Raw genomic sequence first — 16,862 nt, forward strand, 5'->3', positions numbered from 1 at the left:
ACCCAAAGAGCAAAAATATTCATAAAGGTACATACAAATTTAACCAAATAAGTAACCAACATGATACAATAACATTAAAAGAATGAACAAAATAAATAATTAGTAACTTGATTTACCCAGCAAGTGGCTCTTGTTCACAACAACCATTGCCTCAATTTTCTCATATGAGATAAACTAAAAAGCATTAAACAGAAAACTGTCACTGGGAAGCAAACTGATAGAGGTCTTGGTATAAAAGCTCAGTTTATACTTGTGGCTAGTTGTTCGCACAGATTGTCATACCGCTTGAAAAATAAAATTTCTTATAATAATAAAGTTCATGCTCACGAATCAAGATCCTAAAAATTTTAGACTTCAAATTGTACAATGAAATGACACGACTTCATTATTAACCCAGATTCTTGTTATTTATGAGTTGTTATCGCCCAATATCAGCTTAAATGAAATAAATCAGCTTAAATAATCAAAATCTAAGGAATAAGTATTTATATGTTTCCAAAGGTAAGTTACAAAAAATGTGATCAACCTAAGGACTAACCATTCTCTAATAAACTATCTATTTATAAACTTTGTTTACAGAAGATGCATCAAACTATAATTGACATACATATATAGAGTTCTACAATAAACTTTCAAATAGGTTCTCATGCAGAAAACAACTAAAGATGACATTAAAGCAAAAAGTACATAAAAAAGAGCATTTTCAACTAAGCTAGAAATTCCTTCTTCGGATTTCCCATTAACCGAAGCCTATGTTTACTAACTACTCAAGCTTCTTTTTCCCAGCACAACCTTTCGATGGCTTGGTTGTAGAGCCCTGAACATCTGAACTATACACCCCACCAATAGTGGCACCTGTATTTGAATCAGCTAGAACACCCTTGTCAGGAGTCTCAAGACCGCACTCAAAAATACTCTCCGAACCTAAATACTGCGTGCGTAGCAACACATCTCAAAAAAAACAGATCTTAAGAGAAAGAGATTGATAAAATTTGCACACAGCAGGTACTCTATACATGTTTCATATGATATACAAACCTTGGATAAAGATACAACTGTAGTAGAATGTACATCAAACTCAGCTTCCTTAGTAAAGAATGCAGGCAATATACTGAAAACACTTTGGTCAACTCCCTAAGAGGTAGTTATTGAGAAAAACAGTGTGATCACTACAATAACAAAGCAAATACTGAACAACATAAATTAAAAGAGATAAAATGCACCACCATATCTATAGAGCAAGATAGGGACTCGTAAAGGGCTATGAGTGTGTCATCATCGCTGATTTCAACTACATTATACACTTGATCGATTGAGGCGAGATTTTTTTAGTAATGGACAATTTAAACAGAAATTTCTTGTTTACAATGTTATCCAAAACTTTGGGATAGCATGCCACATTTTCTCCTCAATAAATATTAGGAAAAAAGAATCAGTTCATTATTCATTGCTCTCTAATGATTCAGTACATAAATCATTTTCCACACAAATATTAAACAACTTACACTGAGGTACTAAATCATTTTCTACACAAATATTAAAAATTACATTGAGATCTTTGACTTTGCTTGCAAACTTTCCAACAACCAGTTTGGCCTCTTGGTTCCAAATGATTAGGCCAATACAGACAGTACCATCATCAGCAATAACATGAATACCATACCTGTTAAAAATGTATTATGGAATACATTAAAAAAGTGAGTAATACCCCAAAACAACTTAAATGTATTAAGCCCTTTTAAGTTGGAAGGTCTCTACCTCAGAAGAGCATTGAAACCAACCTTACCACAATGCCCACACAGATAATAACCTTTATTCTCCTTCACCTTTCTGGGACAACTCTTGCATGAATCATAATACCAATCATTGCCACCAACTTCAATAGAAACCACAGTGGCTAGTATCCAACATGAAGTTTCCTGCACAAAAAAAAAAACACAATAACGCTAGTAGTAGACCCACATGAACAAAGTACGCCATGGTTGAAAAACAACAATAGAGAAGCTTACATTAGTTTTGTCAAAAACTTCCTCAACAGTAGTGATTTGTAAGGAACCGCCATGCAATTCATCACTAACTGAATTTACGGGATGGCTTTGTATATAATTAATACACTGAGCCTTTAGATCACATCTCTTTATTAACCTAAAGGACATTAGATAAAATAGACAAACAATCTTACAAAGACATTATAGTGAAATTAATGAAATAAGGGAGCTAGAAAAGTGAGGACAGACTACAGATCTTCAACACACCTATTCTTTGAATGCAAGAACATTGGGGATCTTAGGGTTAAAAAACAGAAAAGAGGCATAAAGGCTATTTTGATCATTGACCTCATTGAGATAGAAATTAGGCTTAAAGATTTGTGCCACCAAGATAATAGGCTTACCATCATCTTTATCAAATAAGTCAAGGGCTTTGTCAACCAAGTCACCAACGAGGGTGCATTTTATGATGTTTTCCCTAATTTTTTAAGTGGAATAAAATATATGAACAAATAATGTAAATAAAGCCCACCCAAACAATAAATCAATAGTAAATCACAACCAAAAAAAGAATTGAAAATAAACAGGAAATGGACTCTAGATCTTCCAAGTGTAGTTTAATGCATTTACTCTCCTCTCCTAATTTTGTAACCAATGGTGTAACGTCCTCTCTTCCTACAACATGACCCATACAGTCTACAAAAGAGTACACAAAGCAACCCAAAAAGCAAAGAGATTCATAAAGATACATGCAAATTTAACCAAATAAGTAACCAACATGATACACTAACGTTAAAAGAATGAACAAAATAAATAATCAGTAACCTGATTTACCCAGCAAATGGTTCTTGTTCACACCAACCATTGCCTCAATCTTCTCATAGGAGATAAACTGAAAAGAATTAAACAGGAAACTATCGCTAGGAAGTAAACTAACAGAGGTCTTGGTATAAAAGCTCAATTTATACTTGTGGCTAGTTGTTCGCACAGATTGTCCGATTGCTTGAACAATAAAATTTTTCATTGCATAAAGTTCATGCTCACGAATCAAGGTCCTAAATACCACCATATTTGACTTCGGGATGGAATAGTGTATACGATCACCCTACGCCAAAAAAAAAAGCAAATAGAATAAACCATAATGGATAAAAAAAATCCAAAGTGAATCTAATTAGAAAAGTTTAAGGTTTAGTAACTGACTATTTCATCTTGAAGCACCAACTCCATGCTGTAAATCTCTCTTGGGTTCCACTTGATAGGAAACCCGTACAGGCGCATAATCTCGACTTTCAGAGTCCAAGCCAGCTTCATTGGGTTGATATCTGCAATAGCATCCACTTTTTTATTCAAAGCACCAACAGGATTCATGAGAACCATAGCAAAACACAGCAAGGCACAGCTCTATCAAGTACACAAAAGATGTTTTTTTATAAAAGCTATGGAATTTGAATCGGACATATATTCACAAATCCAATTTGAATAGAATAAATAGGCGATACAAAGAACACTGTTCGGAATCCAAACCCTAAACACCACTCTCTGAAAAAGCAAGAAAAGAGCGCCAAATTTGAAAGTTAAAACCAATTTAAAAGATTTAATCATATTATACCTTGGATTTTCATCTCTGGATCAGTGGCTCACCGTCATCTGCCAATCAGAAGGTAGCATTTCTCTTATCACTCAATCAAGAAGTCACATTATGCTAATGCACCTCGTCTCGGGATTGCCGTAGCCTAACACCATAGAGAAAAGTCGCATTATGCTAATGCACCTCGTCGACATCTTGTCTCCCCATTTTTCCCAATTCCAGCGCCTGGTGTAGTGTTTCAACTAAAGGTTAAAAAGAAATAACGTAAATCGATAAATCTTTTTCTTCCCCAATTTAGTTTTAGAATTTTAGAAATAGATGTCATAGAGAAGTTAAAAATAGGTGTCGACGGGCTGGGTAGTAGTCCACTGTTGGGGACTTCCCAACTTTATAATAATAAAAGATAGATTTTGAGTTAAACCAACATACCATGATACATGCTTATATATTTTAATTTAGTCAATTTGATTTGTCATTCCAACCTCTCCACTCTATTTTTCTTCAAAGAATCTAACGAGAATGCAGCATATGGTGTCTAAAAGAAGTGTCCATGATAGATGAAAAAGAGGAATGAAAGGCAGCGTTTCTACCAATTTGATAGTGTTGCTTATATTGCTGGATGTATAAATGAATAGGTTAGTGTTTAAAATTCTTATTGATTTTCAATCAGAATAAAAGTTCATTCTTAATGTATTAATTTTAGAATGATTGTGATAGTATTGATGTAGTTATAGGTAAGGATAGATAGAGTAGGATTTTTGGTATATGTTAGACAAAGCTATTGAGAAGGCTAGATAAGGCTATGACTTGCTATTGGTCAGGACAGATTTCTTATAGATAAGGTTGAATTTGTCTTATATTAGTTTAGAGTTGTTAGAGATGTTTTATACTTTGAATTAGAATTCATAACTAAATTAGTATTTGTCACCAATTAAATTAGTTTTTAAATTTAATGGTTGAATTAAATTAGTTAAATTATTTTTTATGATGCGAATGAATTGTAATTGGAGTAGTTATGTATAGCATACTGATTGTGGAAATATTGTAGTGTGATGTAGTTTACTTATTGTATTAAGACCATCAGAATGCAGTAGGATATGCTTCTTCACAAATGCATCATTCTCTATTTGAAGGCTACTGGACTGTACCACCTAGCTAGGGTCAACAACAATTGGTTTAAGCTCAATGTGTCCCTGATTAGTGTATTCATTAAGCAGTAGCGTCCTAAGACCCATATCTTCCATATATCGTTCGGTAAGTGCAGTATTACACTGCAAGATGTGGCATACCAACTTGGCTTTTTGATTGATGGTGAATATGTTAGTTGGTGCCTCACAGATTTTCAACAACACATTCATGGTGGGAGACCAGGATGGGTTTAGTTCCAAGAGCTTTTTGGTGAACTTCTTCTTGTAGAGTACATCGACAAGTTTGCTATTGCTTATATATGATTTCAAGAGAGGTTTATGGTGCTCTTCCGGATGTGAGTGAAGATACTATTAAGGTGTATGCTCGAGTATACATCATGATGTTATTTTACTCTCAACTGTTCAAGGATAAGTATGGCGCACGAGTGCACATTAGGTGATTGCCTTATATAGCAAGGCTCAAAGAGTTTAGAAGATACATCATGATGTTGTTCAGCTATTTTGGGACAAGTCTAGAGCACGAGTACACATTAGATGGTTGCCTTATGACCCAAGTGAGAAATTGTCTGTCGTCGTCATCTCAACCACCGTGTTCTCATAATTAGACTTGTCATATAAAGTCACAGTGAAGCACCTATAAGCCTTTTTGTTTGCCTCTATTGCTTTGATCAGATGTTGACAAAACTGGTGACCCATCCCAACTGTGACTTAACATTTCTTCCCTAGCGCACAAATATTTCAGCATCTCTTGACCAACGAGGTGATTCAAAGCTTCTTTGTGCCTTTCAAAATCGAGTAAAGACACTTTGAGATGTTTGTGGTCATGTGTCCAAATCTCCTTCCACTATTATGATGTTGGGTCCACTTCTTATATTCCATTCTGTTGGCTTAATTGCACATCACCGAGTTCTAAATTTGAAAAATATCAAACTGATAGTCACTCTATCTCAGTCTTTGCATATGCAGCATAAACTATGAATCTCATGGCATCTTTGATTTGAAACTTAAAGCAAAGTTTACTACAAAAGGTATGATATACACTAGGTAGGAGCCAACCATCATCAGGAGCCTTTAAAGTAACTTTGATCACATTGTGTCTATCAGATATCACAAGTATTTCCTGTTGTGGTGTCACGTGCTACCACAGACTAGACATGAAAAAGGACCAAGATTCTACATTTTCTCCCTCAACAAGTACAAAAGCAATTGGGATGATGTTAGAGTTCCCATCTTGTGCAATCGCCATCAGCAATGTCCCGTTGTACTTATACCTTCTAACCTAAGTACATTTCCTCTGCAAAGTACCATTCTTCTGCTAGTGGATAATCTGAATCAACCAATTGCAATTTTTCCAAACTCTTTACATTTTTCTATGGTACTTAATGTAATATGACTCTAACACACGATACTCAACCATATGAAGAATGTTATAATTTTTTACACTTAGCACAGGTTCCTCTTTGCTAGAGAATAATTAATCAAGTTAAAACTCATTTGGATTTGACAACATCTTGCGAATCCACATATCCTAAACAAAACTCCATTTCCAGATATTCTTGATACGTCATTGCCTCCAAGTTTAACGTTGAAAAGTGAGGTGGGTATTACTGTGTTCTGAAACTTGACGATTTACTATAAATTCATACTAAATCAGTTTACGTTAAATTAATTTCTATAAGAAAAATTATGAAATAAAAGTCAAAATAGGACAATTGGATAATATTGAATGTGAAATAATTTAATATGGTGATTTACCCTATAATTTATCAATATGCTCACCAATATTTTTTAAAGAGAGAAAGATAGAGAATTAACTTTTATTTAGTCAATATTACTCAATTTTTTAATTCTAAAATTCTCTTTGTTTTTATAATTTAAGGTATAAAATTAGTTTATAATTTAGGATTTAAAATTTAAAATAAATAAAATAATTTTAAAAATATTAACTGATGTTGACGGAAAAAAGTTAGTTTCTTAACATTATTCTTTTTAAAAAAAATTGGTCAAAAATACATATTTTTTGTAGATTTTAAAAGATGAAGTTTGAATTTTTTGTGTAATTATTCATATGCAAATTTTAGAAAGCATTATATTGATGTGAAGACAAAGAAAAAATTAACTAAAGCCAAATCTTTCAAAATTTTCGCATAAAAATATGGTCCAAAAACCATCACAAAAACTTCTAGGTCCAATTGCTAAATTTATTATGATAAATAAATAATAATATTTTAACTTCTGTTTGGTGACTTATCATTTGAACATAATTAATTCATATTTATTGTACTGTATATATTTACAAAATATTTGCTTAATATATCCGCGCAACGTGTGAATTTTTTTCTAGTTTTTAATAATTTGAAACACAAATATTGGGTAATGCTACTGCGATGAAAGCATATTTTTTCGGCATGTGAAAAACTAATGTATTTTTGTTACATGGGTGATGCGTATGAGTACTGTGGCCACACGCGCAGACAATTTCTGTCATAAGTCAGAGGCTACATGTACGATATCGGAGAGTGATTGAGTAAAATAGATTAATGTTGCCATAATGTTTATGATTATGTTTATTGAACTTTTGATGGGCTAGCCAAATTATTTTTATGTGTGGGCTAAATTTGAATGTTAATTTATGGATAAAAACTTATTCGACTTATATTGTCATGACAATACAAAAACTGATTGTTTAAAAGATAACTATTTGTAACATATGAATAATGTGTAATGATACAAAGAGTTTTTATATTACAAACAAATAGCATAGGATTAATTTGTTATTGAATAATTTATTATTTATAAAGCAACGATATATTTTTTTTCAAAGAAAGTCATGATAAAGAATTTAAATAGGTATTTAAAATAAATTTTTAAATGTATTTTATTTTAGTCAGAATTTTGAGTTTGGATTTAGCCTAAATATTTTGTTGGTCCATGAAATAATTAAAAGTAGGTTTGGTCTAATAAAAAATAATAATAACAATAACAGATAAAATCGAAGGTTTAAGAGATTTTCCATACATATAAGTCTTTTTGGCATACAAGTCTATACAAATTAATTTAAATCCAACAAAAACAACCCTCAATTTAGATAGCGTGTAACACGCGCTTCCTCAACTTTGAATACCGCAAAATGAGAAACGGTTCTTCTTCAATGTTTGTATTCTACGTTCTTCCTACTCCTCCTTCTCCTTCTTCTTTGTATTTTTCCTTCTTTTTCTTCGCATTCCTTCTTCTTCTTCTTCATGTTTCATCCTCATCGTGTTCTTTTTATTTTTATTACTATTGCAGCATATTTTTCCTCCTCCTCTTTCTATTGATTTTGCAATATTATGTATTTTTTTCTTCTTTGTTTGATTTTTTCTCCCAAAAAGAATTATAAGAAAACGAAATAGGAATATGAGAAAGAAGAAGCAGTAGAAGATGAGGAGGAGGAAGAGAAAGAGTTTTGAATTATACAGAACTTATCAGAATAAAAATACACCCAAAATTCTTAAAATACACCCAAATATCTTCGTGTTACACCTAAATATCTTCGTGTTTCACCCAAATTTGCTGCAAATATAGAAAAATATTTCCTCTAATGTTGCATTTTTTTCTTCTTCTTCTTTTTTTTATTTCTTTCTTTCTTTTAGTTAAATGAACGTAAGTTCATGCTCTTCCAAATAATTTTGCAGCATTATGTGTTTCTTCTTCTTCTTTATTTGATTTTTTTGTTTTTATTCTTGTTAAAAGAGTAAAACAAAAAAAAAACTTGAGAAGGGAAAAAAAGATGAATAAAAAAAAAGAAGAAGAAGACGGTGATGATGATGAAAAAAAGAAGAAGCAGCAAAAGATAATGAAGAGGAAGAGGAAGAGTTTTGAATTATGCAGAACTTATCAAAATAAAAATACACCCAAAATTCTTAAAATACACCCAAATATCTTCGTGTTACATCCAAATTTGCTACAAACACAGAAAATATTTCCTCTAATACTACATTTTTTCATCTGAATTGAACCACACCTCAGCCACTTGATTGGATTCAAAATAATAATCAATTTCGTTCTAGTTCAATTGACAATCTGAATGTGAATTATTCATTATCTTCAACAACAAGATAACTGATGATGGAGGAAAAAGAGAAAAAGAAAGGAGAAGAAGAAATTCTGACAATCAGATTTTCTATCGGTAAAGAATTTTACAAATATAATCGCGTTGTAAGTATAGCTTCTAAATCAACAGAGAATCCTTTCGTACAAAAGTTTTGGTTGTCACAAGTAACAAACCTAGTAAAATTTATAAACCGAAGTATTTAAATCTCGGGTCGTCTTCTCAAGGAATTGCAGGGAGGTGTGTTTTATTATTGGTCATGTAAAAAGATATATTTTTGGATTTTTGAAAGAAGAAACAAGTAATGTAAAATAACAAGTCATTAAAATAATAACTAATAAAGCTCTTGGCAAGGTATGAGAATTGGAAGTCCTATCCTAGTTATCCTTATCAGGTGTGATGAGAAGTGGACTCTGTTCCCACTTTGGTTAGCCCTTACTAAATAAAGGGAAGTCAAGCGGACAAATTAATTTGATCCTCAAGTCCTAGTCAACTCCTATGGAAAGACTAGAGTTATTAGAGTACAAATTAATCAGCAAAGAATTCTAATTTCAATCAACAGCTGAGTTTGATAACTCAAGTGTTACTAATTACTCAACCAAAACCAAAAGGAAAGAAAATATACTCGAATGAAAATAATTTGGATAAAGCGAAAGTATCAATAACATAAATTAAAGAAAGCAATCATAAGTCTGAAATACCTCAAACTACGTTTAAACATAAATTCAAATCTAACATGGAAAGGTTCATAAGATAAATTGAAAAGATAAATATCAATTAAAGTAATAAAATAAAAGTAAAAAATAAATTAAAGGAACATTGAACCTGTGATGAAGAAGAAATTATCCTAAATTCTAAAACTAAGAGAAATCCTAATTCCTAAAACGTAAGAGAGAGGAGAGAACCTCTCTCTAAAAACTACATCTAAATTATAAAAAGTGAAGTATGAGTCATCCCCCTTCATTCCTCTACTTTGCAGCCTTTAATCTGTGTTTTCTGGGCTTGAAACTGAGCCGGAAATAGCCCAGAAATCACTGAGGGCGAAATCTGCCACGCTGATTTTTGTCACTGTGACGCGTCCACGTAGAGCACGCGTTCGCGTCGCCTAGCTGTATGGCCACTATAGGAAATTATATATCAAATCGAAGCCCCGGACGTTAGCTTTCCAATGCAACTAGAACCGCCTCATTTGAACCTCTGTAGCTCAAGTTATGACCGTTTGAGTACGAAGAGGTCAGGCTGGACAGCTTAGCAATTTCTTCAATTTCTTGTATTCCTTCCTCTTTTGCATGCTTCCTTTCGATCCTCTGAGTCATTCCTGCCCTGTAATCTCTTAAAACACTTAACACACATATCAAGACATTGAATGGTGATAAAGGAGAATTAATTTTGGGTAATTTAAAGGCTTGGGAAGCAAGTTTTCAATTATAGAACTAAACTAGGAAGAAATTATAAAATCATGCAAATCATATGAATAAATGGGCAAGAATTTGATAAAAACCACTCAATTAAACACAATATAAACCATAAAATAGTGGTTTATCAAATTCTAATGAAAAAAGAAGGAAGAAAAAGAGGAGGAGGAAGAGGTGGTGTTGATAACAACGATAACGAAGAACGTGCAGTAACAAGAAGAAGAAGAAGAAGAATATGCAGTAACGGTACGAAGTGCGTGAATATAAATGACTTGTAAAGACTTGTATGGAAAAAACGCGTGTATGTGAAGAATAATTGTTTTAATAATTGCCCAATTTTTTCTCTTCCCCAAATTTTCGTCTAATTTAAATTTAAATTTAAATCTCACTTTTTTTCGTATATCTTTTTCTTTGGGTTTTGAATTTACGTGTAAATATATTGAACCTTTTGAAAATATAATTTTAATTTTGATACATTGATAATGTAAATATTTTACACTATAGTATAATTATGTTTATTTTTTGGATGACTATTCACATAATCAATATAAAATATAGTTATTTTTACTAATATGATCTTACGTAATTAAATGAATGTATAAAATTATTTTACACTGATAGTGTATCAAATTATAAAAATATTCGTAAAAAAATTTTGATTAATTAAATATCATATTTTAAAACTTATTTCTCCATGATTTATGAATTAAACATTGTAAAAATTCCTTTACCTAGTCACTAAAATTAATTTTATATACCTGTTTAAATTCCTTATAATGATGACTTACTTTAAAAATATATTTTTTGGTACCGTAAATAATAAATAAAAAATAATAAAATAAAATAAAATACATTTAAAAATTTATTTTAAATACCTATTTAAATTCCTTATCATGACTTTCTTTGAAAAAAATATATATCCTTGCTTTATAAATAATAAATTATTCGACAACAAATTAATCTTACGTTTCTTTGTTTATAATATTAAAACTTATATCATTATACATTATTCATATGTTATAAATACAAGTTTGTTTTTCAAGGAATCAATTTTTGTATTGTCATGAAATGTCAATTAAATAAGTTTTCTTTCTATAAACTCACATTGAAAATGTAGTCCACACTTACAAAATAATTTGGCTAGCTAATTGAAAAGCCCAATAAACATAATCACAAGCATTAAGACGATATTGATATTTTCTATCTAATCACTTTTCTACACCCAACATATAGTTTCTGATTGTGTGACAGAATTACAGAAATTATCTACGCGTGTGGCCACATTCATTACCCATCTAACGACACCACATCAATTCCTCACATGCTAAAAAAAATTGCTTTCATCACCGTAGCATTACCCTTGATTGTTTGCACTATATTTGTTTCTTCCTAGACTTTGTTGGTTTGGCATATCTTATCAGTTATCTCTAATTTATGATGTTGGATTTGCTGGAAGAAATTGCACGCGACCTTTTGCAGAGTACATATTTCTTTTTGTAATTATTTTTCTCAAGTTGGGACAAAAAACATTACATGAATACTTCCAGTTCAGCCAAAGAAAATAAAGCTCCCTATCAATTAGACTCCACAAACACAAATTCTACCTCATTTATTTCTAAAATGAAATCTATTATTCTAATAACCTAGTGGATTCGAAGAGACCTTAAGATGCTCGCAAGCATAATTCAGACCATGGTGTATCCATTACCAAGTTGCTATTCCTGGTGTTGAGGATCATATGGCCTCTTAAACAAACTGCAACAGTTCGATCCACAAAAATAGACACACACACTGATCACTGATCCTTAATTCCTCATTAAAATTTGCAAACAAGGTAAAAATATGGAAACAGTATTAACTCAGCTATTTAGATTCAAGATGCACATTCAACGGGTAATAACAGAAATTTAGCAGCTAATTGGTTTGGCCGTTTCTATTTTCATTGATTGAAAATGAAAATAAAATATAAAAATATATTTGGTTAAGTATTTTAATATTATTTTAAGTGAAAATATAAAAAAAAAGTTCAAAATTAAAAATGATATTTTTGTTTTTATCTTTCTCAGTTAAAAATTATAAAAATATTTTTAATAAAAACGCAGTGTTTTCAATTGAGGTTTCAGAATTTACCGTGTTCGATCCTTTACCTCTTCCTTTGTATCTCACCCGTGAGAACACAACTCTCACTCACTTATCATGAAAAACAAAAAGCCTCCAACTCTTTTTTTTTTTTCATTCTCTTCCCTTGTTTCTTCCGGTAGTTCTTCTAACTTTGGTAACTCTCTTGCATTTTCTTCTATTAACTTTTTCATTCTCTCTTTTCCATTTAAAAATGAAAGATCTCTTTTAATTTTTTTTGTTGTTGTTTGGTTAAAAATTTCTTCTATTTTTCTAAATTAGATTTTAGTATGGTATCAAATTTGAGTTCTAAAACAAGTGCATCCATTTCCTCTTTCAATTTCTACTCGCATTGCTACTTCTGTAAACCCCACTAAAATCAGTAAATGATTAGTTAATAAATTGAATTTTAATTAGAAAAATTAAAAATACAAAACTAATATCAAAATATGATAGAACTCTTCGAAACGAGAATTTTAACACCAATTTCAAAAAATTTGGCCCAAAATTAGACCAAAAGAATCGAACCGATTGAACCGAACCCAACCGTCGCAGCATATAAATGAGCTAGAGCTCATTTTCTTTCTTAGAATACAACAGAAGCAGCGTAGACACAGAGAGAAGAAGAGAAGGGTACGAAACCCTTGTTTCAATTTCCGATCGCCGTAACTTCTCCGTTCGAGCTCCAATCGCCGCATCGTTCGTGGCCAGATGTCCAACGCATCAAGCTCTACATTTCTGTCGGATCAATTTCATTGGTAAGCTCCATTTTTATTTTAGAATCTCCACCCCCTTTCTTATGGTGAAATTGAATCCTTTCTTAAGGTGAAATTGAACCCTTGTGATGAAATCTTGTCCAATTTGGTGTTCTAGGTTCGATTTAGCTTGTGGAGCTTATTGGGTTTGAGTTGCTACGCGTATGAGTGTGGTAAGAATCACTTAAATTCTAATCCAATTTTGATTTTATTAGGTAAAATCTGAATTTGGAATATATATGTGTATTAGGTGTGAATTAAGTTTATATACATGCATTGGAATTGAGAAGTGAGCATTTGGAGGCTTCGTGGTGATTGAAGCTAAGCTTGTCTCTGGTTACTCTAAACTTGAGCGGCTGTGTTGTAGCTTGTGAGGCTGCTTTGGATTAAATAAAGTGATCGGTCAAGGTATGGTTTAGGTTTTGCGCGTTTAACATATAATGTTTTGTAAAAACTTAGGCTAGAGAACCATAGGATAAATTGAAAAGGGTTTTATGCATTAAATGGTTAGTTTTGTGATGTTGATGGTAAATTGATGATTAGGCTTGTGTAGAAATTAATGGTCATGAGATGAATGGAATTAATCAGAATGTGTTATTGGAATTAATAATGGTGAATTGACGATGTTGTTGGTATATGTCAATGAGATTTTGTGGTTATGACTTGTTGATTGGTTAATGATGATTTATGGGTTGTTATTAATGAATTTGAAGAAGTAAATTAATGAAATTTTAAAGTTGTAGCTTGTAGTTGGAATGGAGAATGTTAGAATTAATGTGTGAATTTTATGGAATGGTGTGTATTAATGTGCTAGTGGTTGGTGTTAGTGAAAAGGAACTTGATATGTGGAAAATTTGCAGGTTTTGTGGGTAAGGAATGAGAATTTGGTAAAAATTGGGATTCGGAATATTTTGGTAAAAAGTGAATTTTTGTGAGCTTTGGTAGTCCATAATTTTCTCTACAATTTTTTGATAAGGATGACGTTTGTTTCAAATTAAAGAAGGTTTTAAAAGCTTGAGATTGATATAAAGTTTGCGGAAAACCGAATTTTGTAGAGAAAGTTATGGACGCCGAAAATTCGGTGCGTAAAACTGAATTTTAAAATGTTGCAGCAGAACCAGATTTTCTGACGTGTGTCCACGCACACAGCTATGCGCACGCACCCAACAGAAGCAAAAAATTTATCTGTGCGTACGCACGGCTTTGTGCGCACGCACACCTGGTGTTTTTCATAAAGTGTGCGTACGCACGCCCTTGTGCACACGCACACACCAGGATAGGCCTTCTGTTGGTGGCGCTAGCACGGGTGAGGCGCATGCACACCGAGTGATGTGTGCGTACGCACGCATTTGTGCGCATGCACACGTTCTACTTTCCTTCTGAGTTGTGTGCACGCACACCTGTGTGCATACGCACACACTCTATTTTTCGCACCTCTATTTTTCTGTTCCAAATATGATTTCTAACTTCCAAACCCTTATTTTTGCCTTGTTAACCCTAGATTTTACTAGTAAGCTAAGTAATTAACGGAAGGTAGGAATTTGAGGTAACTTGGGAATGAAGTAAGAGGTAAAATGATGAGTTATATGAAGGAGACGAGAATGTTAAATGAAGTATAATGTCATGGCTTTGATGAATGATTAAATAATGATTATAAATATGAAATGGCTTATGAGTGATATGTGAGATACGAGTTCCAGGTTGAATCTCTATAATTTATTGACCCTACGTCGTAAGGGTGACCGGGCACATATAAATTTCCGGTTATGGATAGCCCCCATTGAGTGATTTATGAATAAATGTTTGAATGATGAATGAATATGAAATCTATGCATAGACTTATGGGGATGCGCGACAGGGGACAGTCTAAGGTTTTCGGACTTGTCGGGTTGGCTGGATAATCGACAGATGAGCCTCATCAGTCATAGGACAGGCATACATCATATACATTTGTTTGTTTTGTTTTCTATGCATTATTTGGGATTGCCTAACTGAATATATATATCCTACTACCTGATATACTTGCTACTTGTACTATTTGTTTCTTACTTGTGCGTGAACTTGTTTCGCTGCTTGTCTCTGCTGAATAATTATGGATGACGCAAGAAGGGAGGAAGGGTGAACTGGTCAGGCGTTAGATGTTAGATTTTAAAGCAAATAAGTATAGGGTACTTAGATTACCTACCCCTTTTTATGGCTTCTACTTAGAGTTTAAGTTTTATAACTGTATGTTGGAGTTCTAGAATTGCCTCTGGCATTCCCAGGACCTTATTATTATTATACGCGTGGCACCTTTACCATGCTGAGAACCTCCGGTTCTCACCCCATACTGTGTTGTTGTTTTCAGATGCAGGTCGAGAGGCTCCTCGCTAGGCGTCTAAATTTCTAAAGCGGAGTAGTTCCTAGGATATTTTGGTTTATTAGCTTATGTATATTTGTACTTAATTACTTAGCTTTCTCTCCAGATACTTATATATATATATATATATATATTCTCCAGTCAGCATTGGCTTCGCAGGCTGAGTCAGGAGGTAGTTCCATTGTATTCTTGGCTCTCTTTTACTCTTTTGCTTATTCACAACTCTAGCCCTTATGTTTCTTAGCACGCAAGTAATTCCGTTTTCTGAGTGTTGCGCTTTCTATTTTGCGCTTTTGTTTTACCCATTTTTCAAGACTTTTAGTATACTATAACCTTTGTTATATATTATTATATCTATTTTATTTTAGAGATCGTAGCGTCTCGCCACCTCTATTTTACATCCTAGGTATAAAATTTTGAATAGTAGGGTGTTACAAATTCGTCCTTATCCATCTTCTCTTTCAATCTCTACTCAGCATTGCCAATTCGCCCTCTACTAATTGTCTATTCTACTACTGTCTATTCGCCATTAGCTTTCTTCCATTCTCTTTCACTAGCTTTTCATTCATTCAAAAGTAAAAGAGCTTTTTTAAATTTTATTTTGCTGTGCTTAAAAATTTTTATTATTATTTTTGTAAATTAGATTTAAATATTAAATAGTATGAAATTTGAGTTTAATTTTGTTTTGTTATATTCAACTATTTTTTGTTATATTCAGCTATTTTTTTAATATCAAGATCCTTCGATGTATTTTTCAATTTGATGAAAATATGATCATTTTTCTATTTGTGTATTTTTTACTTTTTTTTTCCTAGTGCATTTTTTTGTCTTTTTTCTTTAATTCAAAGTCTCTACCAATGATAAAAGAAACAAATATCTAAAAGAGTTAATTCAATAATAATTGACAAAATGCATAAAGATTCATTATTATTTGTATTCAATATAAAGACTCATTTATATTCTTATTCAATATAATTCCCTCTTATTTAAATTTCAACATTATTCTCATCTTTAAAGCCAAATTCAACTATACTCTCAATTTATATAATTTATTTGTTTGTACTTGAATTTTGTATTTATCTTTTAATATTAATACAATTTTTTATATTTAAAAATATTAATTTTAAATATTTCTCATTTTAAAATATCCCCTTTACATTATATTTTTTAAACATCGTGACCGTCTCTTTAACAAAATAAGAAAAAATATTTTTTATGAAAATAATTTATTTAAAATAACTAAAATTATAATTGAATAAAAATATAATTTTAAATTCTAAAATATTAAAAATACATTTTGAAAATAGACTAACCAAACATATTTTCATTATTTTCAACATTTGGAAATGAATTCTCTTTTTATAAACCAATCGCATTTTCTAAAACGTGAAAAGATGAAAA

General features: G+C 31.8%; 1 protein-coding gene and 1 long non-coding RNA gene across 3 annotated transcripts; one reads left to right on the forward strand and one right to left on the reverse strand.

Moving 5' to 3' along the window:
* Nucleotides 1-763: 763 nt before the first annotated feature.
* On the reverse strand, nt 764-3,365 carry LOC107459419 (uncharacterized). Its single transcript, XM_052251628.1, has 10 exons — nt 3,189-3,365; nt 2,977-3,093; nt 2,814-2,880; nt 2,585-2,684; nt 2,393-2,466; nt 2,010-2,077; nt 1,759-1,919; nt 1,549-1,663; nt 1,039-1,134; nt 764-931 (listed from the first exon to the last, which is right to left on the reverse strand). Exons 1-10 carry the CDS (start codon nt 3,363-3,365, stop codon nt 764-766), a joined length of 1,143 nt encoding a protein of 380 aa, XP_052107588.1.
* Nucleotides 3,366-12,956: 9,591 nt separating this feature from the next.
* Nucleotides 12,957-15,560, forward strand: LOC107459671 (uncharacterized). 2 transcript variants are annotated; one of them, XR_008001544.1, is made up of 4 exons: nt 12,957-13,105; nt 13,221-13,275; nt 13,353-13,510; nt 15,450-15,560. It is a non-coding gene; the product is annotated as an uncharacterized LOC107459671 (long non-coding RNA). The 2 variants fall into 2 exon arrangements; XR_001586337.3 differs by having other exon boundaries at nt 13,353-15,560.
* The last annotated feature ends 1,302 nt before the right edge of the window (nt 15,561-16,862 follow it).

Source organism: Arachis duranensis, chromosome 7 (assembly GCF_000817695.3).
Source record: "Arachis duranensis cultivar V14167 chromosome 7, aradu.V14167.gnm2.J7QH, whole genome shotgun sequence".
NCBI classification, from domain to species: Eukaryota; Viridiplantae; Streptophyta; class Magnoliopsida; order Fabales; family Fabaceae; genus Arachis; species Arachis duranensis.

Excerpts from the sequence above, each read along its gene's own strand:
- LOC107459419 (XM_052251628.1), bottom strand. The coding sequence starts at position 3,365 with ATGGTTCTCATGAATCCTGTTGGTGCTTTGAATAAAAAAGTGGATGCT. Across the intron at positions 3,094-3,188 it reads TGGTGCTTCAAGATGAAATA|GGTGATCGTATACACTATTC; the intron begins GTCAGTTACTAA and ends TTTTTGGCGTAG. Across the intron at positions 1,664-1,758 it reads GGTTTCAATGCTCTTCTGAG|GTATGGTATTCATGTTATTG; the intron begins GTAGAGACCTTC and ends CATTTTTAACAG.